The following is a 27,588-nucleotide window of genomic DNA, read 5'->3' as shown; positions in this document are numbered from 1 at the left end:
CCTCCTCAAAGCCCCAGGTGAAGACCCTGATCTAAGGCTCAGAGAAACCAGTTCCTCCTCAAAGCCCTGGGTGAATACCCTGATCTAAGGCTCAGAGAAACCAGTTCCTCCTCAAAGCCCCAGGTGAAGACCCTGATCTAAGGCTCAGAGAAACAGGTCTTTGTTCTCAGAATTCTTTGAGCTTAACATCTATCCCTCCATTATAAAGATTCTTTAGCTTCCACTGGCCTCCCATATTATTGACTCCACTTACCAACAGAAAAGTGTTTAACACCATTGGTATGCAGAGGAGCACAAGGCGCTCGATAAACGTGAGACAAGGTGCAACAACAAAAAAGCGGGGGGGGCAGGAGCCCTTCTCTTTAGAGGAGTAATTCCCAAAGATCTGATTTCAGATGGGGCTCCTTTATTTGAATCCCAGGGAAAAGAGAGGAGAGGAGGGGGAGACTAGAGGGAGACAGGCACGGGGGAATGCCAGGAAATACACTGCGTCCAAAGGTTGCTCCTGTCCTGGCCAGACATGGGTTCAAATTCTATTCAAAATATTTTGAGCGTTTGCTCTAGCCTGTCTGAAGTGTCAGATGGGCGAGATTTAACATTTTCAGACTTTTCTATTGGTCGATTGTGCCTTGCAAGCCCAATCAAGCACAGACGCATTAGAATTTCTTTCAAATAATATTTGAACCCAGGTCTAGTCCTGGGAGTCTGCTGCTCCATGCTCCAGTTACTTCACTGATGATGCTATTCCCAACACACTGGATAAACTCTCCTACACAATGGGTAGATGAATGCACACTATGGAGAGTGTTGAGTAAATACTCCACTCTCTAGTTTGCCCGGACGCACAGGCATCGCTCAGTTCAGACAATGTGACAAGGTTTGGAAGGATGGCCAGGCGAGACCGCTCTCTAGTCATTTTTACAGCATTGAATTAGGTGAGAAATATTATGAAAAGAATACAAAAAATAAGTCAAATATGTTGATTTCATATAATTATGCATGAGAAACCAGTAGGAAACGTTTTTCCAAACAAGCAGAACAATCTGCTAAAGTACCCAGTATTTTTAACCTTAGGTAGTTTGGTAAAGGTCAATGTAACTGGAAATGTGTGGCATGTGCACATTTATACAACAGGTGGGTCTAATCCTGAATGCTGATTGGTTAAAACCACATTCCAGCCAGTGCCTATTAAACAAGTTACTAATCAAAATACTAAAGGCTAAATCTATGACGTTGAAATTACTTTTTACTCTGTTCCATCTGACTGCACAATCCACTGTCTCATCAGCCCAGCCAAGCAATTTATAAACTTGATCTCCACTATAAAAAGCATCTAGACATTATCTCACATTTCTTTTAGACTAACATTTAGTTTAACAGTGGATATTTGTATAAACCTTGCTGTCTGTCTCTCCGACAATTGCAACATTGTTTCAATATTCAAATTCGATCTCCAGCTGTCCCATAGTAATGAACGTGTCGGGAGTCGGGATGAGACGGACAGACAGGCAGCGTTTCTCAATCAGTCGAAATCATGAATCAGCTGGCATCATTTTCTATGGATATATACAAAGAACTGTCAACTAAAAAAGGTAAAATGAGTTTGCAGTCTTTCTATTAGTCTTACCAGCTTCAGTTTGTATTGATTGTGTTACTGTGTTGTTGGCTCCTCTGAACAACAGTGTCCTGACAAGTGAGCACATTTTCTATAACGTTTTTAATGAAAACACCCGTGCCAATATATAACCCAAACACCGGCTTAGAGGGCACTTTCACTTAAATAAAAACAAGTGCATGGCTTTTACCAATAATCCTATTAGTTCTGTCTTGGAATATTAGCTCCTACAGCTCCAGCTTCCTAAGAATAGGTTCATACAGTAGTCCAATATATACAGAATAGGGTGCCATTTGGGACACACCCTAGCTTCTACAGCAGGCTATACAGAACACCTTGTGGATAAGACAGCTGCTCCACACTGCAGATGGTTGGTGTAATGGTTTTCCTCCTCTTCGTCTGAAGAGGAGAGGCGAGAAGGATCGGAGAACCAATATGCGACGTGGTAAGTGTCCATGGTTGTTTATTTAAATACATAAACTGAACACTCCATACAAAACAATAAAAGTAACGTGAATAACCGAAAACAGCACCGTGTGGTGTAAAACACAGACACGGAAACAATCGCCCACAAACAAACAGTGAAACCCAGGCTACCTAAGTATGATTCTCAATCAGAGACAACTAACGACACCTGCCTCTGATTGAGAACCATACTAGGCCGAACACAGAAAAACAACCTAGACACACAAAACATAGAATGCCCACCCAACTCACGTCCTGACCAACTAAAACAAACAATTAACACAATAACTAGGGTCAGAACGTGACAATTGGGTCTGTCGGGAGAGGTCTGTATGTCCTGACATCCAGACCAGACCGGTCCAGTCCAGACCAGACCAGACTAGACATAGTGTGCCCTGCCAAGCCCCAAGGTCAGGCTTGATCCCTGGCCAACACCACCTCATCATTTTGGTCTGTTTGGGTGGGCACAAGATATTCAACAAGATATTCAAGGTTCTCCTTCAATCTTCTTGGGCTTCCTTTTACAAAGATAATGTAATGGGGGACCGAGTGCTAATGTTGAGGGACTCAGGATCAGGATTTTTTTTTGTGATTTAAAAATAATAATAATAATAATCTACAATAACAACAACAAAAACAACAGCAGTGACTCTCTGGGCTCAAATAATAAATACATTTCCCAGACTTGATTTGAGGAGCTAAACCAATACAAGTATCATAACCTGGGGCAGAGCTGTGTGTGAATCCTGAGCTGAAGTCAGATATAAAAGTCTTTGAAGGCCATCCTCATCTATCAGAGTTATTTACCTGAGTTGGTGCAGACAGTAGAGTCCTGAATCCTAACGGTTTCGGAAACAACAACATATGAACTATATGGTTTAGTTCCTCTAGGTCTGCATCCCAAATACCACCTTATTCCCTTCATAGTGCACTACTTTTGACCAGTACCCTATGGACTATATAAGGAATAGTGCACTACATAATGAATAGGTTGCCATTTGGGACACAACTCTCACACATGAAGGCATTCCAGCTCCCACCTATAAAGGTCACAGCAGATTAAATATTGAGAGTCTCTCGAGTAGTCCATTAACAGTCAATTATGCATGACCACTCCTAGCACCACAATGACCACCCCATACAGTCCACAGCCACAAGGAAAACTCTGACTGCTACAAGGCCATTGCTCCTGGAGGAAAAATAGAATTCTTCTCAGAGACATTCTGGACACAATATGCTAAACAACACTCCAGCTGACACACATACAGGCCATAAAAATTGCTTACAATGTCTGTCCATTCAGAAATCAAACCACTACACTCAGAAAAAAAGAGTTTCAAAAAAGTTATTCAGTTGTCCACTTCGGGGAACCTTTTTGTTTCCAGTTAGAGCCCTTTATGGTTCCATTTTTTAAAAAGGGTTTCAGGTGTACCAAACATTAGGAACAGCTTCCTAATACTGAGTTGCACCCCTCCCCCCTTTTCCCTGTCATGACGATGCCCTGTTTTCTCTCCACTCTACAGAATGGACTCTTGGAAAGCCCTGTGTTACCACAGAGAAAGTATGGTAATATCAAAAGATTGGGGAATGGAACAATAATTCCCTTTCTCAACCAGTTGAATGTGTCCGTTGGTACTTAAAGAATATGATGTGAGATCAGTTGTTGTCTGCGACATTATATCTGATGATAGGACGACATAAATTGTATCTTGGAAAGTCGACATTCTATTCTATTGATATAAAAGATCTGAAGATCTTTAAGAGAGTTTATTCGGAAGACAGCAGCTCTTTAAACACTCTTCCGTGGAGCCCCAGCTTATTAATGAGTTAATTGTTGCACGGTTTAATTCAATCACATAATCAATTAAACATTAGGTAATCGATTTGATAAAATAGCCTGTCATCTCATTTAATCATAATCAGAGACACGACAGCCCTATGAACAGCCTTAATTCGACGGGGGATGGACTGTACAAGGTGTCAAAAGAGTTCCACAGGGATGCTGGCCCATGTTGATTCCAATGCTTCCCACAGCTGTGTCAAGTTGGCTGGACGTTGAGCGTGAAAACCCCAGCAGCGTTGCCGTTTTTAAACACAAACCGATGCGCCTGGCACCTACTACCATACCCTGTTCAAAAGGCACTTAAATATTTTGTCTTGCCCATTCACCCTCTGAATGGCACACATACACAATCCAAGTCTCAATTGTCTCAAGCCTTAAAAATCTTTTTTTAATCTGTCTCCTCACCTTCATCTACACTGATTGAAGTGGATTTAACAAGCGACATCAATAAAGGGATCATACCTTTCATCTGGATTCACCTGGTCATTCTATGTCCTGGAAAGAGCAGGCGTCCCTAATGTTTTGTATTGTCAGTGTACATGGAACCCAAAATGGTCCTACCTGGAACCAAAAGGGCTCTACTTGGAACCAAAAACTGTTCTTCAAAGGGTTATCCAATGGGAACAGCTGAATTATCCTTTTAGGTTACACTATTTTTTAAGAGTGTATGCAACCTTTACCCCGAGATCGAATCCATCATACTCCTTTACTACAAACTAAAGATTGTGTAGATCTTCCTCTTTTATTAAGAACTAGCTCATTTAAATAGACACCTGTTTTGTTGCTCAAACGCAGAATATATTACACTCCTCTGAGCTGACTGGCTTGTAAAACAAACAACATCCTTCAAGTTATGTCCAACACATCTGTCACACTTCCCACTTGTAGAGAAGACAGGAGAGAGAGTATAATGTAGTCAATAGTCTGTTGGAATAAAGAACGTTTACCATACCAGAGGGTACAAAGCAGCATATTGTTACGTGTGTCAAAGATGTCTCAATTCGAGAGAGAGCGAGAGAGACAGAGAAGTGGAGGCTGTGATGAGAAGATGAGAAGAGAACAACTGGAGGGTAGGGGGTGTGAAAACAGGGGGAGAAAAAACAAAGCGACAGAATGACGATGCAGGGAGGATGAAGAGAATAAGTGGCAAAGAGAGAGGGATGTGCTTATTGTCTTGACCTCCTGAATGATGCCTGTTTGCTCTCTTGTCAGCGGGAATAATGGCACACTGTTTGCTGAGGAGAGGAGAGCTGTGGTGTGGTGTGAAGGAGCAGAATATAAAACTCCAGACCCTACAGGCTACTAATCATGCATCCCAAATGGCACCCTTTTACCCATAGGACTCTGGTCAAAAGTAGTACACTATATATTATAGGGAATATAGTACCATTTGGGACGCAGCCCTAGAGTCTCTGGTCTCCATACTAATAGAGCAGGCTGTTTGTTGAGCTTGTCTCCTTTCACAGGGCTCAGAGCCAGCCCATAGGGCCCCACAGCTTTCATTTAGTGCAGCATGTCTCTACAGTATTACACAGTTGTTACTGTTGTCTGCCAGGCTGCTAATCCTGTAGAACAGGAAGTGGAGAACACTCTGGAGAGCTGCATCTGTATGTGTCCCAACTGGGACCTTATTCCCTATATATAGTGCACTACTTACCATTTTGGGATGCCACCTCTAGTTCCTAAGGAGCTGATAAATTATCTGAGGCTTTTTGTTTATGACAGGTAGAGAGCGAACTTCTAGTAGAAGCTTGCAAACCTGTCTGTTTGAGATTAGCATGTTAGTGTTTCTCTAGTAAAAAATTAAAGGGACAATCTGGGATTGATAAATAAATGTTTAGGAATTATTTATAAAAATGTTCACCCCCCAAAAATGGGCCCCTTTTTCTCCCCAATTTTGATCTTGTCTCATCGCTGCAATTCCCCAACGGGCTCAGGAGGCGAAGGTCGAGTCATGCGTTCTCAGAAACATGACCCGCCAAACCGCGCTTCTTAACACCCGCCTACTTAACCCGGAAGCAAGCCGCACCAATGTGGAAACACCGTTCAACTGACGACCTCATCAGCCTGCAGGCGCTCGCCACAAGGAGTCGCTAGAGCACGATGATCCAAGTAAAGCCCCCCGGCCAAACCCTCCATTAACCTGGACGATGCTGGGCCAATTGTGCGTCGCCCTATGGGACTCCCGATCACAGCTGGTTGTGATACAGCCCGGGATTGAACCTGGGTCTGTAGTGATGCCTCTACCACTGCGATGCAGTGCCTTAGACCGCTGCGCCACTCGGGAGGCCCGTTTTGGATGTATTATTATTTAAATTTTTTACCCCTTTTTCTCCCCAATTTCGTGGTATCCAATTGTTAGTAGCTACTATCTTGTCTCATCGCTACAACTCCCTTACGGGCTCGGGAGAGACGAAGGTTGAAAGTCATGCGTCCTCCGATACACAACCCAACCAAGCCGCACTGCTTCTTAACACAGCGCGCATCCAACCCGGAAGCCAGCCGCACCAATGTGTCGGAGGAAACACCGTGCACCTGGCAACCTTGGTTAGCGTGCACTGCGCCCGGCCCGCCACACGAGTCGCTGGTGCGCGATGAGACAAGGATATCCCTACCGGCCAAACCCTCCCTAAAACACTTTTCACGTGCGCTGACTAACTGCACTGTAAATATCGTAGGCTTTGAAAATACTGTAAGTTACATGGAGATTACACTTAAAGAGACACTCTCTGTTCTAACTTCTAACAACCGCAGAGCTTTTTTCACTTGAACTACTGCAAGCATGTGTCCTAAATGGCACCCTATTCCCTATAGCGCACTAATGTTGACCGGGGCCCATACGGTGCAATCTGGGACGTAGCCCCTGACAGTTGTCCCATTCAGTTACAGTATGTCAACAAGGTCATCTATAGGCATCTCATATGATCGTTCAAATATACCAAAGATAGGTGTAAACATCATCATGTAGGAACCAAATCCTCTCACTATAGTTGCACATTGTCCATTTAGCTGCTCCCAAGAGACCTACCATGTTAGCTCTGGGAACACAATGATGGGAGCTCAGGCCTCCCCTTCTGTCTCTCTGGGTTATTCTGTGTATTATAGACTGGGTCTTTGAGGTCAGCCATCTATGTACTAGCTCTATGTATGCAGACCACTGTTTATTCTAATGGACTAGGACTATGAGGTCCACTGCTCCCTGTTCTCCCCAAGACTTCCCACCCCTTTCCCTCAGTCTCCCTCTCCCTCAGCCTCCCTCTCCCGTCCACAGTCTCCCTCTCCCATCCTCAGTCTCCCTCTCCCATCCTCAGTCTCCCTCTCCCATCCTCAGTCTCCCTCTCCCATCCTCAGTCTCCCTCTCCCATCCTCAGTCTCCCTCTCCCATCCTCAGCCTCCCTCTCCCGTCCACAGTCTCCCTCTCCCATCCTCAGTCTCCCTCTCCCATCCTCAGTCTCCCTCTCCAATCCTCAGTCTCCCTCTCCAATCCTCAGTCTCCCTCTCCAATCCTCAGTCTCCCTCTCCAATCCTCAGTCTCCCTCTCCAATCCTCAGTCTCCCTCTCCAATCCTCAGTCTCCCTCTCCCATCCAGTCTCCCTCTCCCATCCTCAGCCTCCCTCTCCCATCCAGTCTCCCTCTCCCATCCAGTCTCCCTCTCCCTCTCCCATCCTCAGTCTCCCTCTCCTAGCCACCCCTCCTGACAAGTTGCCTGGGCCCTGCAGAAGTGTGTCCCAAACGGCACCCTATTCCCTACATAGTGCACTACTATTGACAAAAGCCATATGGGTCCTGGTCAAAAGTAGTGCACTCTATAGGGAATACTGTAGGACGCCACTTGGGATACAAGCCAGGGCTCTCCCAATAGCTAGATATTTCTGTCTGCATGTCTCTTTATGCTAGAGGTCTGCATGGAGATGTCTGTCTGCACTAGGCCACACTCTTGGGAGTGCTGGTGCCATAATGCAGAGAAGTGAGGGGAAGTTCAGGGGGGAGCCACTCTCTCACTCTCTCTTTGAATCCTCTCTCTCTCTCTCTCTCCCTCCTCCTCTCTCCCTTTCCTCTCTCTCCCTTTGAATCCTCTCTCTTCCCCCTCTCTCCCTCCTTCTGAATCTTCTCTCTCTGTCCCTCCTCTCCCCTTCCCCTCTCTCCCCTTCCCTCCCCCTCTCTCCCCTCTCCCTCCACCATAATGACCTCAACACTCCCATTTATTGAACAGCAACAGAGAACACCCAGAGACTGAGAGGAGTCAGGGTCAGCCTTCCACTACTGATCCTCCACCACTACTCTAGCTAGCTATAGAAATACTTATCAGGCAGCTATACAGTACTGACTAATTATAATAACTGGTATGTTGATTCATGATGAACTATTTTCCCTACTATTATACTTCCAGTATGTTTCAATAATGAGAATTCTTCAATTAATGTAAAAATACATTTTCAGGTATACAATAATGCAGTATTTTAGTTACCTGTAGGAATAGACTAAAACTGGTCTACGTGATTGTAGCTAAATACTAAAAGATGTATCAGAGAAAGACAATCTGCACTGTCACCCACATTGATGCCTGTGACATGTTAACTGAGAAGCACTCATGCATGTGGAATGCCCTTTACAGAATGGCCAATCTCCTTTCAGATAGTTACTGCAGAGAAAACCGTCTTAGCAATTCGAATGGCCCCAACCTGGTGACAATTACACTGTTGAAGAACAGGGCCAGAACACCTCTATGTACCATGTCTACTGTCAGATTCCTTAATCACCCAATAAAACATTCTGAATGAATAATAATCCACACTGTACAACAGAAGTGAAAACAGCTAAGGATAAAACGATGAAAGTGTCTTCGCTGAGCTAGGGGCTGAGTGAGGGGTCAGAGTTATGCTGAGGAGAAAGCCAGACTGAAGAGGTGAGTTTGTGAATAACATTACTTTATAACCTTGAAGATGAGTCACTGATCATTACCAAAGAGGGGTTACAAACCAATTATCTGCTGATAGGGTCTGAGCTCTAACAGATTAGAGAGGGGTTTAGGAAGCGAAATGAAACAGATGTATATTAAATTGCTTCAGCGTCAAGTCCTTTTCCCTCATTGTTTCTTTCTCTCTCTTCTTTTGTGTTATTTCCCTCCACTTGCCAATGTAACTCCTCTCCCTCTCCCTCTCTACAGCCTTAGGTGCTGCTGGGTTACTGTCGGGTAGAGAGATAAGCCCAGACACGGACTGACGGGTTCCCTTCAGACACACAGAAAGAGAGAGAGAGATTCCTCCTGAGACACATACCCCTATAGAGGGAGGGGTAAACCATAGCTCTGGGCCGGGATTAGCCATTTAACTTAAGTATAGCATATAGAATAGCCCTAAAGGGACAAATTACGTTGTTTGAATTTAATTTAATTTGCAAATCAGCATTCACAGAGAAAGTGATGCCTTGCAGCAAGAAACGTATCTCTTCAGTAACTCAGTTTATGGAACACTGATGCATACATGTCTTGAAAATAAAAGACATGACTGTGTCCCAAATGACACCCTATTCCCTTTATAGTGCATTACTAGGACCCACATCTGATGATTCTGCTGTAAGAGCACGGCTGTAGCAGTTCTCTGGGGGTGGAGATAAAACGGAACATCCAAACAGTCAGTCAGTGTTCCGACGTGAGTCTGTACTGCCTGCAGCCCTATGAAAGGTGTCGGGGTTCGCTGGACCGATTTACCCAGCGGTGTCTATATTTACAGGCAGACATGATTGTTTTCCACACTCCCTCCATCTGGGTCACATGGTGATGGCTCTGTCTGTCAGGGTCCGACTCTGGAGACTCCAGGACAACATCTCTGTTAAGCTGCTTGTATAAACCTGAGGTCTCCGGTCATGAAGTGACAGCTATAACAGCAAGCAAACTATCAGCAAGTCAGGAGGAAAACATGTTACATGTCCTCTCCTCACCTCTTAAAACAGACACAGTATATTACAATCTACGCAGGAGGAAGGGAAACCTATGAGTCTGGTACACAAGATTTGCTCCCTACAAGCCAGAGAAAACCATTGTATGTGGGCCCTGGTCTAAAGTGGTGCACTATATAGGGAATAGGGTGCCATTTGGGACTCTGCATTGGTCTTCATTTAAGGCCTGTGTTGGTGCGTTTCATTCAGTCTCCATGAGCTCTGTAGGATCCCTGAGAACATGCCTCTACAAGCCTGTTATGAGAGTAGAGCAAGGCTGCAGGCTTCAGAATACACACACAAACACACACACCAGTCCAGTCTGCGCCTTTCATCTCCTACAGTCTGCTTCTCCCTTTCGATTAATTTCCCTACTAGATCAATCGCCACATCCTCCCTACCGGTCTCCACTTGAGGATTAGAGGAGGAAAAGGGGACAACAGGAAGAAGATGAAGCTGGAACAGGCACTGAATTTAGGACTGCATCACAAATGGCACCCTATTCCCTGGTGAAAAGTACTCAAATCAAATACAATGTTATTAGTCACATGCGTTGAATACAACAGGTATAGATAGACCTTATAGTGAAATGCTTACTTATGAGCCCCAAACCAACAATGCAGTTTTAAAAAATGCAAATAGTTAAGTAATACAAAGTATTTTTACTTAAGTTGTTTTTTGGGGGTATCTGTACTTTACTATTTATATTTTCACAACTTTTACTTTGCTACATTCCTACAGAAAATCTGTATTTTTTACTCCATTTCATTTTTCCTGTCACCCAAAGTACATTTCAAATGTTCAGGCTGGACAACAATATGGTCCAATTCACACCTATCAATATAATGTGTTGTCATCCCTACTGCCTCTGATCTGGCGGAATCACTAAACACAAATGCTGCGTTTGTGAATTCAGTGTTGGATTGTACCCTTCTCTGTCCGTAAATATAAGAAACAAAAAAATGATGCCATCTGGTTTGCTTAATATAAGGAATACTGATGCATAAATCTCTTACGTGGTACTTTTACTCAAGTTTGACAGTTGATCACTTTTTTCACCACTGTACTTAAGTACTTTTTAAACCAGATACTTTTGGACTTTTTCTCAGGTAGTATTTTACTGGGTGACTTTCACAATTATATGACAATTGAGTACTTTTTCCCCCACTGTCCCCCATGTAACGTACTACATTTGACCAGAGCCGATTGTCACGTTCGTCGCATGAATCGGACCAAGGCATGGTATGCGTACATTCTTTATTATTATAAGAATGAACACTGAACACAAACTAATGAACACAAACTAACCAAAATAACAAAATGAACCATGAAGCTATAGTACAGACAGGCAACTAAACATAGAACAAGATCTCACAAACACCAAAGGGAAATGGCTACCTAAATATGATAAACAGCTGCCTCTGATTGGGAACCATATCAGGCCACCATAAACATACAAATCACCAAGACCTACAAAACCCTAGACATACAAAACCCCTAGACAATACAAAACCCCTTGACAATACAAAAACTAGCGTGACACCCATGGAGAATAGGGTGCCATTTGGGGTGGAAGCAGGGAGTTAAAGATGCCATCCTCAAAAGACTACAAAGATTCCCTTCATACCTTTTCATTATCGTGGCCTTAGGCCCATCATATTAAAATCCCTTAATGATGTAGTGCTTTGGCAAAGTGGGTGGGGTTATATCCTTCCTGTTTGGCCCTGTCCGGGGGTGTCATCGGATGGGGCCACAGTGTCTCCTGACCCCTCCTGTCTCAGCCTCCAGTATTTATGCTGCAGTAGTTTATGTGTCGGGGGGCTAGGGTCAGTTTGTTATATCTGGAGTACTTCTCATGTCCTATCCGGTGTCCTGTGTGAATGTAAGTATGCTCTCTCTAATTCTCTCTTTCTTTCTTTCTCTCTCTCGGAGCACCTGAGCCCTAGGACCATGCCTCAGGACTACCTGACATGATGACTCCTTGATGTCCCCAGTCCACATGGCCGTGCTGCTGCTCCAGTTTCAACTGTTCTGCCTGTGATTATTATTATTTGACCATGCTGGTCATTTATGAACATTTGAACATATTGGCCATGTTCTGTTATAATCTCCACCCGGCACAGCCAGAAGAGGACTGGCCACCCCACATAGCCTGGTTCCTCTCTAGGTTTTTGGCCTTTGTAGGGAGTTTTTCCTAGCCACCGTGCTTCTACACCTGCATTGCTTGCTGTTTGGGGTTTTAGGCTGGGTTTCTGTACAGCACTTTGAGATATCAGCTGATGTATGAAGGGCTATATAAATACATTTGATTTGATTTGACGTAGTCCAGTTAGGAACAGCTAAGTAGACCACATTATAGGACACAGATCAAGCACTGTGACTATTTAATATCAAAGACCTTAATGTTATCAAAGTGTTATCAAACTAAAGTGTAGTTTGTTGATTAATATCTCTGTGGAGGGGAGGGAGGGTCAGTCATGGCAGTGAAGCCCAGCGGAAGAAGATGGGGTTGCCGATCAACCAACCCAGCTGTCAACGGCTTTTCAAAAAGGCCTGTCCAGCCCCACCGCAGCCCAGTGTGTGTGTGTGTGAGCAGTGTGCTGCCACTGAGCCACCAAGCCCCAACGCGAGGAGCCAGGGGCCTAAACACATTATCCTTGCTGATTTTGTGAAGACAGAAATGTCAGAGAGCACCAACCACACAGGACCTGGTAGAAATTGATCGTCGCCAGTTTCAGTCAACCGTGAAAGAGGGTGAATGACTGGGCCCTTCACAGAGGCCCTTCACAGAAACAGCCTGAGATGGAAAGAGGGTTAGTTTCCCAAATGGCAGTCCTTTCCCTATTTAGTACACAACTTTTTGACCTTGACATTCTATCAGTGTCTCTTTTTTGACTGTTTTAATCCAAGGACAATGCTACAGAGCTTAACTGTGCTGTCTGAACAGTACATAACAGCCTGTGTTCTACTAGAGCGACATCCAATGGCTGGATGACAACACACGTCATCCTCCCCAGAACAGAACAAGCCTGGACTGGGCCTTCCATCATCTAGGGAATTTGGCCTCCCTACATGTGAACCCTAGCTGGCTCCTGTCCCTCACATCTCTCTCTGGTAGCTCTCTCGCTCTATGTGCTCACACACACACACATTCCGCACACATAGTCACACACACACACACACTCCTGACGCATGCGCAGACACACACTCCTGACATACAAACACACAATCCTGACACACACACACACACACACACACACAAGGGTGGGATTGCCCTCCCTAATAGGGGTACTGTATTAGGCAGCTCCCAGGACCTCTCTCTCTGCTCTCCAGATAACTGGGTCAGATGAACACAGTGGATTGCGTCCCAAATTGCACCCTAATCCCTATATAGTGCTCTACTTTCATCAAGGCCCACAGAGCTCTGGTCAAAGTAGTGCACCATATAGGGGATGCAGAAACATGCCATCCAGGTTATAACACAACAGGCCAGTCTCCCTCTCTCCATATTCACACACTCATGTCTCACTCTGCCTCTGTCCCTCGAGGCTCCCGAGTGGCACAACGGTCTAAGGCACTGCATCTCAGTGCTAGAAGCGTCACTACAGACCCTGGTTCGATTCCAGGCTGTATCACAACCGACCGTGATTGGGAGTCCCATAGGGCAGCGCACAATTGGCCCAGCGTCGTCAGGGTTAGAGTTTGGCCGGGGTTGGCCGTCACTGTAAATAAGAATTTGTTCTTAACTGACTTGCCTAGTTAAATAAAATACAAAAATGATGGGCACTCTGGAAAGGGGAGGAGGGCAGGAGAAGGGGGAGAGGGAAAATACAATGCAGGGAAACAAACTTTTAATCGGATCTAACTCTCTCCAGCTGGGCATGGAGAGCCCTGTGGATGGACAGAGGACAAGAGAGTAGAAAAGAGTGTTGACCTGAGGAAGAATGAAAGAGAGCGAGAACAGACAGCCATGCCCTCTGTGCCAGATCAACTCTTTCTTATTGCCAGACACTACAGGTACAGGCAGCTCTGGAAGCCATCCAGAACATTTCTCCCTGCTGAACTACTTACTATCATTCATCTGTCCTGGTCATTGATGTGTGTTTATGTTCAAGTCGAGGAGAGGATATTGTTTAGGAAACAGTGGAAGCAGAGAAGACCGAAGGGTTGAGTGTTTCACTGTACAGAATGTAACAGTTACATGTAGAGAGGATTGAATGTTTAGGAAACAGCAGAAGCAAAGAGAACAGATATTTAACTCTCAGACAGCAACTTACCTCTAATTGAGGAGCTATGCTGATCTACACATTAAATCAATTAGAGGCCTTTAAACTCTGCTGGAGGAGTATGATCAGCATTAACTCACCATGGGGCTTTATCGTAGAGTAGACAGACATGCATACACATTATGAAGCATGTTGGTTCCTGGTGGGCTAGTGATGACAAGTTTGACTGACTATCAATCAATCACATTTACTTATAAAGCCCATTTTACATCAGCAGATGTCACAAAGTGCTGTACAGAAACCCAGCCTAACATCCCGAACAGCAAGCAATGCAGATGTAGGAGCACGGTGGCTACGAAAAACTCCCTAGAAAGGCCAGAACCTAGGAAGAAACCTAGAGAGGAACCAGGCTCTGAGGTGTGGCCAGTCCTCTTCTGGCTGTGCCAGGTAGAGATTATAACAGAACATGAACAAAATCTTTTCAGTCTCCTGAGGGGGAAAAGGTGTTGTGGTGCCAGATGGGTTGTTGCCTACCCTTACCACCTGTGGGCGACCTGTCAGGAAATCCAGGACCCAGTTGCAGAGGGAGGTGTTGAGTCCCAGGGTCCTTTAGCTTAGTGATGAGCTTTGTGGGTACTGTGATGTTGAACGCTGAGCTGTAGTCAATGAACAGCATTCTCACATAGGTGTTCCTTTTGTACAAGTGGGAAAGGGCAGTGTGGAGTGCGATCTGTTGGGGTGGTATGCGAATTGGAGTGGGTCTAGGGCAGGTATTCCCAAACTGGGGGTACGTGCCACAAAGGTATGCACAATGCCGTTGGGGGTACGCCAAATAAAAATGCGATTCACTTTTAAAAAAAACTTTTTCAAGCAGTTACATTTCTATTTCCAACGGGGCTTTACATTTGGGTGAGTTTTTTTTCTCGCCATAGTAGCCTCGTTTCACTGCCCCCCCCCCCCAAAATGTTATCATCTAGTGTTTATCGAAATAACAACACAATGTCAAACACAGGTAGCCTAGTCAAATAATTTACATCCAATCACATTAACCGTTACTCTCTCGCAGGAAACCTTCACTCTTGCGCAGACATTTAGAAACATGACAATTTAAAAATAAGTGACAGTCGTTTTTTGAGCGAGAATATAGACGACTTTCGAGTAATAAGACATGTATAAAAGCAACAGATACCATTAATAAGAAGGGGCTAGAAGAGTTCTTATATGGTGAGCTACCGAGTGGCTAGGACAGGCAAGACCCATACATAATTCGTCCTGCTGGCACGGATATGGCTGGGACAATGCTGGGGGAAAAAGCCCCAAAAAACTATACAGACAATGCCTTCAAATTGAATTTAAATCAGATGCCACTGGCAGATTTCTGGATAGGGCTGCGCTCAGAGTTTCTTGCCTTGGCAATTTGCGCTGTTAAGACACTGATGCCCTTTGCAACCACGTACCTATGTGAGAGTGGATTCTCCGCCCTCACTAGCATGCAAACTAAATACAGGTACAGACTGTGTGTGGAAAATTATAGTTATGTGCATCCTTTCAAGCACACCCTTCATGAACCTGTGGTGAGTTATTCACAATTTTTGATGAACAAATAAGGTTTTATATGTAAGATGGCTAAATAAAAGAGCAAACTTATTGATTATTATTATTTATGCCCTGGTCCTATAAGAGCTCTTTATCACTTCCCACGAGCCGGGTTGTGACAAAAACTCACACTCCTTCTTATGTTTAATAAATGTATCGTATAGTGTGTGTGGCAAGGCTTACAATGATGGCAAAAAATTGAAAAATAATTGAGAGTGGGCTGACCCTGGTGCTAGAGGGGGTATGTAGCTGGAGGTTGAATGTTGCAGAGGGAGGTGTTTAGTCCCAGGGTCCTTAGCTCAGTGATGAGCTTTGTGGGCACTATGGTGTTGAATGCTGAGCTGTTGTCAATGAACAGCACTCACATAGGTGTTTTTCCAGCCTTTCAACGCACTTCATGGCTACTGACATGAGTGCTACAGGGCAGTATTCATTTAGGCAGGTTACCTTTGCTTCCTCGGGCACAGGGACTATGGTGGTCTTCTAGAAACATGTAAGTATTACAGACTCAGTCAGGGAGGACACTTGCCAGTTGGTCCGCACATGCTTTGAGTGCACGTCCCGGTAATCCATCTGGCCCCGCAGCTTTAAGAATGTTGACGTGTTTAAAGGTCTTGCTCACATCGGCTACCGAGAGCGTTATCACACAGTCATCCAGAACAGCAAGTGTTGCTTGCCTCGAAGCCAGCATAAAAGGCATTTAGCTCGTCTGGTAGGGTTTCCCTTTGTAGTCCGTAATTGTTTTCAAGCCCAGCCACATCCGAAGAGCATCAGAGCCGGTGTAATAGGATTCAATCGTAATCCTGTATTGACGCTTTGCTTGTTTGATGGTTTGTCTGAGGGCATAGCATGATTTCTTATAAGCATCTGGATTAGTGTCCCGCTCCTTGAAAGCGGCAGCTCTAGCCTTTAGCACGATGAGGATGTTACCTGTAATCCATGGCTTCTGGTTGGGATATGTATGTACGGTCACTGTGGGTATGACAACATCGATGCAGTTATTGATGAAGCCGATGACTGAGGTGGTATACTCCTCAATGCCATTGGATGAATCACAGCACATATTCCAGTCTGTGCTAGCAAAACAGTCCAGTAGAGTAGCATCCGCGTCATCTGACCACTTCCGTATTGAGCGAGTCACTGGTACTTCCTGCTTTAGTTTTTGCTTGTAAACAGGAATCAGAAGGATTAGCTAACACAACGTGCCATTGGAACACAGGAGTGATGGTTGCTGATAATGGGCCTCTGAACACCTATGTAGACGTTCCATTTTTAAAAAATCTGCCTTTTCCAGCTACAATAGTCATTTACAACATTAACCATGTCTACACTGGATTTCTGATCAACTTTATGTTATTTTAATGGACAAAAAAATGTGCTTTACTTTCAAAAACAAGGACATTTCTAAGTGACCCCAAACTTTTGAATGGTAGTGTATATTTAGCAGATGTTATTGCAGGTGTAGCAAAATGCTTGTGAGAGAAGAGAAGAGGACGTGGTGGGACTGAGAATCATGTAAAGGCAGGGTGTGTAATGGAGCCACAGGTTCAGGAGCAGAGCAACTGTTCCTGTGAACATCAGTCTGTAATCAACACACTGTTCCACAACACAGGATAACTAACCAAATGTTTAAAGAGAGACAGACAGATAGACAGCAGCATAGGTGGGGTGTGAGGAGGTGGAGTGTGAGGAGATGGGGTGTGAGTAGACATCTTAAAACAGAATCCTGTCTGGAACCTCGTAAAACATGTAGAATAATTCTTACTCTGAAGCCCAAAAGTGATGCTTATAGAAGTCTTATTTCCTGAGGACACATACACGCTCCATTGGTGTAAGTGTGTGTATGTACAGTGCCTTGCGAAAGTATTCGGCCCCCTTGAACTTTGCGACCTTTTGCCACATTTCAGGCTTCAAACATAAAGATATAAAACTGTATTGTTTTGTGAAGAATCAACAACCAGTGGGACACAATCATGAAGTGGAACGACATTTATTGGATATTTCAAACTTTTTTAACAAATCAAAAACTGAAAAATTGGGCGTGCAAAATTATTCAGCCCCCTTAAGTTAATACTTTGTACCGCCACCTTTTGCTGCGATTACAGCTGTAAGTCGCTTGGGGTATGTCTCTATCAGTTTTGCACATCGAGAGACTGACATTTTTTCCATTCCTCCTTGCAAAACAGCTCGAGCTCAGTGAGGTTGGATGGAGAGCATTTGTGAACAGCAGTTTTCAGTTCTTTCCACAGATTCTCGATTGGATTCAGGTCTGGACTTTGACTTGGCCATTCTAACATCTGGATATGTTTATTTTTAAACCATCCCATTGTAGATTTTGCTTTATGTTTTGGATCATTGTCTTGTTGGAAGACAAATCTCCGTCCCAGTCTCAGGTCTTTTGCAGACTCCATCAGGTTTTCTTCCAGTATGGTCCTGTATTTGGCTCCATCCATCGTCCCATTAATTTTAACCATCTTCCCTGTCCCTGATGAAGAAAAGCAGGCCCAAACCATGATGCTGCCACCACCATGTTTGACAGTGGGGATGGTGTGGTCAGGGTGATGAGCTGTGTTGCTTTTGTGCCAAACATAATGTTTTGCATTGTTGCCAAAAAGTTCAATTTTGGTTTCATCTGACCAGAGCACCTTCTTCCACATGTTTGGTGTGTCTCCCAGGTGGCTTGTGGCAAACTTTAAACGACACTTTTTATGGATATCTTTAAGAAATGGCTTTCTTCTTGCCACTCTTCCATAAAGGCCAGATTTGTGCAATATACGACTGATTGTTGTCCTATGGACAGAGTCTCCCATGGCTGCATCTCTGATCAGTCTTCTCCTTGTATGAGCTGAAAGTTTAGAGGGATGGCCAGGTCTTGGTAGATTTGCAGTGGTCTGATACTCCTTCCATTTCAATATTATCACTTGCACAGTGCTCCTTGGGATGTTTAAAGCTTGGGAAATATTTTTGTATCCAAATCCGGCTTTAAACTTCTTCACAACAGTATCTCGGACCTGCCTGGTGTGTTCCTTGTTCTTCATGATGCTCTCTGCGCTTTTAACAGACCTCTGAGACTATCACAGTGCAGGTGCATTTATACGGAGACTTGATTACACACAGGTGGATTGTATGTATCATCATTAGTCATTTAGGTCAACATTGGATCATTCAGAGATCCTCACTGAACTTCTGGAGAGAGTTTGTTGCACTGAAAGTAAAGGGGCTGAATAATTTTGCACGCCCAATTTTTCAGTTTTTGATTTGTTAAAAAAGTTTGAAATATCCAATAAATGTCGTTCCACTTCATGATTGTGTCCCACTTGTTGTTGATTCTTCACAAAAAAATACAGTTTTATATCTTTATGTTTGAAGCCTGAAATGTGGCAAAAGGTCGCAAAGTTCAAGGGGGCCGAATACTTTCGCAAGGCACTGTATGTGTATGTATGTGTGTGTGTGTGTGTGTTTGGTGGTTTAATTATGGGATGAAAAACATCAGCGGAAATGCAGAGTCATCGTTCTCCTTGGCTGAGGGGAGGGGATTACACTCACACACAAACACACATACCTAGTATTCCCCCATCCCACACACACTCCCTGACCTCCTGCTGGAGTGTGAGTGCTTGTTCCCTATAACCAGCTACAGCCAAAATACCCTGAGATTACACAGCCAGAGACAGACAGAGGGTGACAGAGACAGAGAGTCAACAGAGATTAATATTGATCATACAGTACCAATGACAGCTTCCCAAATGGCTTTCCTGGTCAAAAGTAGTGCACTATGTAGGGAATAGGGTGCCATTTGGGACGTAAACAAGGTCTTGGCAGACGTTGCTACAGACATCAGCTCCTGGATGGTTCTGAGAACCTGGGGAGGAACATCAAGGTGTTTACGGTAGTGACCTGATCTTATCCAGTTTCACAAGGCAGAACTAAGTGACACCTAAAACTGGCCTGCTGGGTCTGGTGTTGCAGACAGTCAAGCGATGGTAACTGGATATGAGAGAGACAGATTCCTATTTTTCTAAGGTACTCAGGATCAATGGTCTAGTCTGGAATTACAAACTCACTCACTGTTACAAACTCACTGTATCACTGTATTCTCATAGCTCACCTTGAAGACTTTTAGTTACAACATGGATAAGATGAGCATACTTCTGATTGTGAGTTTTTCAGGCAGGTACTGGTTAGGAAGTGAGTGAAACATCTTCAAGACCTTTCAGCTGAGTCTCGGAGCAGCAGGTTAAGAGGTAGGGTGTGCTCTGAAGAGAGGGAGAGACACATTTTTTGCTGAAGATAGGGAAAATGAGTGCGAAAGAGAGAAACAGAGAGAGAGAGAGAGAGAGAGAGAGCGAAAGAAAGAAAGCACTGGGATGAAAACCAAAAGCCAGGGCAGGGTGTGTGTCTGGGACAGACAAGGACAAACAGGGAGCAAGTTCAATTCAGCTCAGTTCCACTAACACCCTCCTGTCTGGGAAAGAGAGATGCTGCCAGGGCCTGTGTGTGCTCAGGTAAACCCACATGAATACCCCGACTGATAAAGAGGTGAAGGAGCTCCAAAACACAACAATTAACCGGCTTAAACATGATAGGTGCTCATCCCCCTCTCCTCTCCTCCTCTCTACCCCTGTCATGTCCTGGTCTAAAAACAGTTATGACAGTTTCTGTAATTACAGCAGTTTCAAATTGCAGGGCGCCGTTTCTGTGTGTGTGTGTGTGTGTGTGTGTGTGTGTGTGTGTGTGCCAATGAACTTCCTTTAGAGGAGAGGAAAACAGCTGAGAAGTGTCTCCAAACACAAAAAAACATGAACCCACAAACAAATGTGTGTAACTTCACACTCAGTGATTATTCATTCAAAACCTTGACAAGCTTGACAAGTAGCAAGACACACACATGCCTCTGTGACCTCTGTCATCTCTTTTAGCTCAGGATTCATCCACCGCAAAACCAAGACTAAAAAGACAGGCTGTGCTTCCTTTATTTCATAATACTAAAAGGAAATGGTTTCTGATGAAAAGTTCAGATGATGAATGGCCAAGCTCCTATTCTTTTCACTTTTCACTGTTCCGATTATATGTCAATCACAGCAATGAGGTGAAGGATGTGTTTGTAAACCTCTGAGGTTTGTTCTTGTCAATGGGGTTAAGAACACCAATAGATTATACACCAACAGTTTCTCTGACCCACACACAGATACACGAACACACACACTCACGCAGAAGTTTATCAAGGTAATAGAGGTAAAAGAGGCAATAGGGATCATATGTTATTATCTTTATGTCAAGACCAAGGTTATTACAACCTTAGAATGCATTTCAGCATGGTGATATTTACATTTTGGCGATTTAGCAGTGAGTTACAGTCAGTGCATTCAACTAAGTTAGGTAAAACAAAGACACATATTTAGGTTCTCTACAGCCCCAATCCAGCAAAATTTCCTTTGCAGGTTGGGCAGTGTTCATCCCCTTTCGGAATGACATCAATCACTCAGCAGGAACGGCATCTGGCAGAGACCCAAATCTAACCAGGACAAAAGTTATTAGCAGCTTTACATGGATAAACACACACACACACACTACATGACCAAAGATTGCGTTTTCAGAGAATGCGTTTTCACTGCTCCAGAGTCCAAAGGCGGCTAGCTTTACACCACTCCAGCCGACGCTTGGCATTGCGCATGGTGGTCGGCATTGGAAACCCATTTTATGAACCTCCCGTCGAACAGTTATTCTGCTGAGCTTGCTTCCAGGGGCAGTTAGGATCTCTGTACGAGTGTTGCAACCGAGGACATCAGCACTCGGCTGTCCTGTTCTGTGAGCGTGTGTGGCCTACCACTTTGCGGCTGAGCCGTTGTTGCTCCTAGACGTTTCCACTTCACAATAACAGCACTTACAGCAGCTCTAGCCGGGCAGAAATGTGTACCAGCATACCTGCGCATGCATCTGACAGGAACTCCCAGTACATTCTATATCACACAACTCGTCAGTAGTCAGCTCATCTCTGCCAGTTAAAATATGTAGTCAACTCCCAGCGTAAAGTGGTGTCATTTATCAAGTTAATGCATTAATGGAACTGGAGATTTCAACTTCGACACAAAGAATAGCCCTGTGGCTTCATGCCAACATTGATAAAACTAACATCAGTCTTGTAATACAGCATTATGGAAAGCTTGGAATTACACAAACATTCTACCACAGTGGGGAGGAAGGAATCCGCGTGAAGCAAATGAGAGCACTCGTGCCTTGTAATGAGTGCTGTGTGTTAGTGGGTTGCGGCAGCTGCATGCTTTATGTAGAGGTTTATGTTAGCTGTGAAAGCCGTAACACACACACACACACACACACACACACACACAACACACACACACACATTCAGGGGAGGCAGCCTCCAGCACTGCTCAGATCATTACTAAAACAACTCATGAAAGATAAGCAGCAAGAGAACAATTACTGACTGCATTTGACATTCACCTACTCCTTGTGAAGTGCCTGTCTGACTGCCAAATGACTGATGAAACAAGCTCAGCTAATGAATGAGTCTGAAAGACAGAGAGCCGACAGAGAAACTCCTGCAGTGTTTTGAGGGATTAGAGAAGCACCTTCATGGTTTATAAGAGGAGATAGAGAAAGAAAGAGAACGAGAGAGAGAGAGGGAGCGGGAGGCAAAATGGGAGGGACAGAAATAGAGAGAGATAGTGAGGGAGGAAGAAAGAGAGGATAGGGTAGAGAGACAGAGAGAGGGGACCGAGCGAGAGGGAAAGGTAGGGGAGATTGAGAAGAAGAAGAGAGAAGCAGATCCATGACAAATAATCCAACTGAGAGGATAATACAGTTATTGACTGAACTTGACTCCACAGCGACAGGAAGGACTCTGAATCGGCTTGAGCATCACCAGCATGATAAAAACCCATTAAACCTTCTCTATGATAAAGCCTCAAAAGTATTGCACTTTACAGGGAATTTGGGTGCCATTTGAAACACCAAGCAGGTTTTATCATAGAAAAGATTGAATGGCTCACACCAGTTAACATCCCCATTAGCTCCTCATTCAGCTACACACAGACTTGCAGATTGCTGAAATAACCTATGTATTACCTCACTGAACCCCCTGCTATAATAATTTGTGTATTAATTCAATGATCCCCTGCTGTAATAACCTGTGTATTACCTCACTGAACCCACTGCCGTAATAACCTGTGTATTACCTCACTGAACCCCCTGCTGTAATAACCTGTGTATTACCTCACTAAACCCCCTGCCGTAATAACCTGTGTATTACCTCACTGAACCTCCTGCCGTAATAACCTATGTATTACCTCACTGAACACCCAGATTACTCCCAGGTCGAGAGTAAGGGTGGGTCGGGCTGGGGGTGTACAGGAGGTGTTTAGAGGGTCAGAGAGGTGCCTGTGGGAAAAGAGGCCCTTGTCTGAGGACCCCTTTGTATTCCGTCAGACCGTCACGGCCGTGGAAGAGCAGAAGAAAGGACACACTGTCAACCACTCCACTTAAACTAATCACGAAGCACCAGCCGCATCCACCACCATTCACACGCCTCGCACTGCAATTGCATCCTGAACGTAATCTCTGTATAGTGCACTACTTTCCACCAGGGCCCATAGGGCTTTAATCAAAAGTAGTGCCCTATATAGGGAATAGGGTGCCATTTGGGACGTAGAGACTGTCTCATCGCAGGCAGAGCTCAAAGTGAGAGTATTTTTCTGCTCGTGGCCCATTCCATATATGGAGAAACTGAATTGGCCAATCATGTTGGGGTGTCTGTTGGAGGCCGTGGGTAGGCTGGTGAAATAGGATGGTGTAAAGCAGACTTCACAGAGCATCTCTTTGTCTAGCCGACAGACAGACAGACATGCGGGCAGGCAGGCAAACAGACAGGCAGCCAGACTGGCTTATTGACTGACTGTCTTTCCTGAATGATTGAGTGAGTGAGTGATTTGCTGGCTGACTGACTCGATGAGGGAATGACTGGTTGGAACACATACACAAGAAGAATGATGGAAATTCTAATTCCGTCCGCTGCCAGCTGTTTAGTTGTTAGTCTGTTTTCAGCAGCTCTTCCCAAACTTCAATACTATGATTTTTCCAAAACATGACTTACAGTATTTGCCCTGAAGACAGTCAACTAGGTTACGTACCAAATGGCACCCTATTCCATCGCTTAAGGGCCCTGTTCAAAAGAAGTGCACTACAAAGGGAATAGGGTGCCATTTGAGACGCAACACTAGTTTCCTCTGTGAATCAATTAATGTTACTTGTATTACATTGCTGAGAGATGTTCAACAGGGGACTTCTGAATTGGACTTGTGCTATATAGTGATCCAACATACAGTACGTATACAATTCCAGCCTGCTTCCACATCCCCCTTAGAGAAACCTCACCGTACTGTCGGACTACATGCTAAACGTGATAAGATCATGCCCCAACAAGCTGCTAGAGCAGCTGAAGATTCCTTCCTTCCTGTCGTCACGTTTTAAACAGATTTCCATCAGTGTCCTCTCTCTGGCATCACTCAAGCAGAACTTCAAGGGGGGCATCAACATTGTTTTGTATACTGCTGTTGTTTAAAGGGATTACCTGCTGCTCAGCTCTATATCACTGTGATATATCTAAAGCCCCATTCACATCAATGCACTCATCCACTGCATCTTAGATTTTCTCCTTCACTGAAAAGATTAGGAAAATCCTGCATCCACAATGTTGGTTCACAAAACACCTCTCAACTATTCAAATAGTTTGATGTGGTATTATTTGATGTAAACCATCAGTAAAACATTTATAGAATGACTTACCATTGTCCTCAATGGAGAAATAGAAGATGTCACTCGTAGCATTGCCACCATCTCTTAGTATGTAGCAAATCTTCATGTCATCAATTTCAGCTGAAAAATAAAATCAAATTGATGTCTTCTACTCGTTTTGAAACATATCGGCCTTACATGTATAATTCATGCCATTTCCATGCCTTGCATGTTTCCTAATAGACACTAAGAAAATAGACTGAAAAAATGTATGATGCTGATATGGTAGGCAGGGTATAATACAATAGATTACTACAACATTTGATATGCATATCTGTGATGAACAGTTGTAAGGCATTTCTCTATTATAGCTTTCTGATGTTGCTTAAAACTATTTCCACATGTCATATTACGGAACTACTGCAACCTATTTATACACTGTTTGACAACTTATTTGGATGAAGCCTCACCAGTAAAAGAAGAAGAAAACAAAAGAAGAAGAAAGTGTTATTGAGATGCAGGAGAGGAGAGCTGATTTAACTCTGTTTAGTGTCTAGCTATATATTAGCCTGCTAAAGGACGGGGAGCATAAAGAAGAATTAGACTGCAGGAGCTACACTACATCACGCCTGTCTGCCGCATCTGCTAACAACGCGATGCTGGAGTGGGTTCTTAAGACTGATATTATCTAGGAGGAGGGTTGGTTCTGGAGTGGCTTCTTGATAGGCCGGGAGACTGATATCAGGGAGGAGGGAGTGAGGTGTAATGCTGCCCCTGCTATCTTCTATATTTGATGTCAAAACATTTCCCTTCAAAGCGGCCGGCTCATAAAAATGGAAAGCCAGTTTTGGGACACTGCCGCCGGCTATGCCGGATTAGCTAACGTTATTTACTGTCTGTTTAGCAGCGATGGATCTGCCAGAAATATTTAACAGGACTGCAGAAGGAGAAAGCAGTGGGAAGAGAATGGGGGTCAGTAAATAAAGGAGAGAATGCATCCCACCCAAATGGCAGCCTTTTTCCTATAGTGTTTAGTGCACAACTTTTTACCAGAGCCCATAGAAATGCACTATATAGGGAATAAGGTGCCATTTGGGATGCAGCTATATAGAGATCGATTGGGGCCTTGTTCATACATTCCTTACTGACTGTTACTGTTCGCTAACCCCACCTTTTCATTTGTACTGTAGACTGGGCTGTATGTATGTAGTTGTTCTACACTGTGGCTATTTCTGTGGCTTAAACAAATGTTGGCCTGCTTTTACTGTGAGTGAAGCTAACACATCTCTCCCTCTCTCACACACACCCTCTCTCCCCCTACCTCTCTCTCTCCCCCTCTCCCCCAACTGTGTATCTCTCTCTCTTTCTCTCTCTCTCTCGCTCTCTGCCTTCCTCCCTCCCTCTCAGACAGAGTATTCATGTCCTCACTCTCAATTCTTCATGTCTGTGGCACCCTGCCTTCATGTAAGGTGAAATCTGTTGGTATTTACTCAAGAGCTCGAATACTCTGTAGAAGTTTACTAAATGATGTCTGGGATAGGAGAAACCCCTACCTTGTGAAACCCTATCTTTCTGTCTGTCTGAGGAACTTGTGGAACTCCATTCATGGACTCTCTAGAAATACAAAAGATTTCTCTATCAAGTTAAGCCTGTTTCACAACACATGATTTCTGAACACCTCGCTGCAGTTGCGGCCAATAGCCATACTAGTTACATAGTACCATTATAAAAGGTGAGCGCTATAGTAAGTTCTTAAGCCATTATAAGAGCACCAGCGCTACAGCTCTAAGTGAAAATTGCTCAACAGTTTAAGAAGAATGAAAAAAAAACTTTGGACAATAAAGTTGTAATGTAAAAGACTAAAGTATAGTAGAGTATAACTTTCTATTTAAAGTAACGGCCGTCTTACCTTGAGTGAATGTGGTGACGGTAGCGTTGCCTGTACCCAAGTTGATGAGGTATCCATGCTCTGGTCCCACGGTGATCTTAAAGGTGACAGACAGCTGAAGACTATCCCTGTCCTCGGCCTTAAGAGTCTTAGAGGTAATGAGGAAGCCCAGGTGACCCGTCTCTAACACCCTCAGGGTGGGCCCCCCTTTATTCACCACGATCTGGGGCACCCCGTTATCCACCGACAGGACCGTGATCTTCATCATCTGGGGGCGCCGCGTCTCGAACACAGTGTCTGGGAACACGTAGAAGTCGGTGTGCGTCCCGTCAGTCACTGTAAAGGAGAAGGAATCCTTGGAGGACTCAGTACCGTCGTGTTTGTAGCTGATGAGGTTCTCGTTCAGGTCCTGTTTGGTGAAGGAGGTGACGGGGCGGGTGTTGTTGAAGAGGAGACGACCGTGGACAGGGACCTGGGTGACCGTGAACTTCAGGAGGGGGTCAGCCGTGTCGCGGTCCTCTGCGGTCAGCTCGAAGGGCGTGATGAGTTTGTTCTCTCCCTCGTTAACCACCAGGCTGTGAACCGTTAGAACCGGTTTCTTGTTGTCCACATCGGTGATGGAGACACGGAACGTGCGGAACACAGGGTTGTAACCGTCGGTGACCTCGAACTCAAAGCTGTCCATCTTGACCTCATCATCGGCCGTGTGGATGTAGTACACCTTTATTATAATTTTAAAAAACACAAAACAATAAGCTATTTTAAAACGTTTACAGAAAAACAAAGAATAAAATCACGAGTATTAAAACAATTACATCGAAGTACCTTGCTCCCAGCTAGCTGGAGCTGGGTAAAGGAGGAGATGGGCATGCCAGGGCCGTCAGTACACTCCAGATGGCCTCTCTGTGGGGCTCTGGTGATGGTGAACACCAGGTGTTCGTCTGGACTGTTGAGGTCGCTGGTGCTGAGCAGGTCTGTGGTCAACGTTACTCTACCGCCTTCTTTCAGAGAGACCCCCTTACTGACCACGTCAGGGAACACCATGTCGATGCCGCCCACAGTCACATAGAAGTACCTGTCAATTGACAGAAAGAATATAACAAATAAACAAAACAAACAATTGCAAGACAATCCGTTAGGAGACACCCTGACACAATAATCATCATTGTACAATAAGCATAGTGCTATATCCAGAATGACAGATTTCTTTCAATTAATTTTTAATTTTTTTCAAGTAGTTTATTCTATTGTTGTAGTGTATTGT

The 27,588-nt window shown here is 44.4% G+C and overlaps 1 protein-coding gene across 1 annotated transcript in view; it reads right to left on the bottom strand.

Moving 5' to 3' along the window:
* Nucleotides 1-27,588, bottom strand: part of LOC112234722 (FRAS1-related extracellular matrix protein 2-like) — a 93,899-nt gene that overhangs the window by 62,002 nt on the left and 4,309 nt on the right. The window contains exons 2-4 of the mRNA XM_042297347.1: nucleotides 27,150-27,399; nucleotides 26,346-27,045; nucleotides 24,488-24,577 (exon numbers count right to left, since the gene is read on the bottom strand). Of these exons, the coding sequence (XP_042153281.1) occupies nucleotides 24,488-24,577; nucleotides 26,346-27,045; nucleotides 27,150-27,399 (1,040 nt within the window). The remainder of the gene's footprint in view (nucleotides 1-24,487; nucleotides 24,578-26,345; nucleotides 27,046-27,149; nucleotides 27,400-27,588) is intronic.

The sequence above is a fragment of the Oncorhynchus tshawytscha genome, linkage group LG14, assembly GCF_018296145.1.
Source record: "Oncorhynchus tshawytscha isolate Ot180627B linkage group LG14, Otsh_v2.0, whole genome shotgun sequence".
NCBI classification, from domain to species: domain Eukaryota; kingdom Metazoa; phylum Chordata; class Actinopteri; order Salmoniformes; family Salmonidae; genus Oncorhynchus; species Oncorhynchus tshawytscha.
The sequence above is the reverse complement of the archived record's forward strand: the minus strand, read 5'-3'. Positions and strand labels throughout refer to the sequence as shown.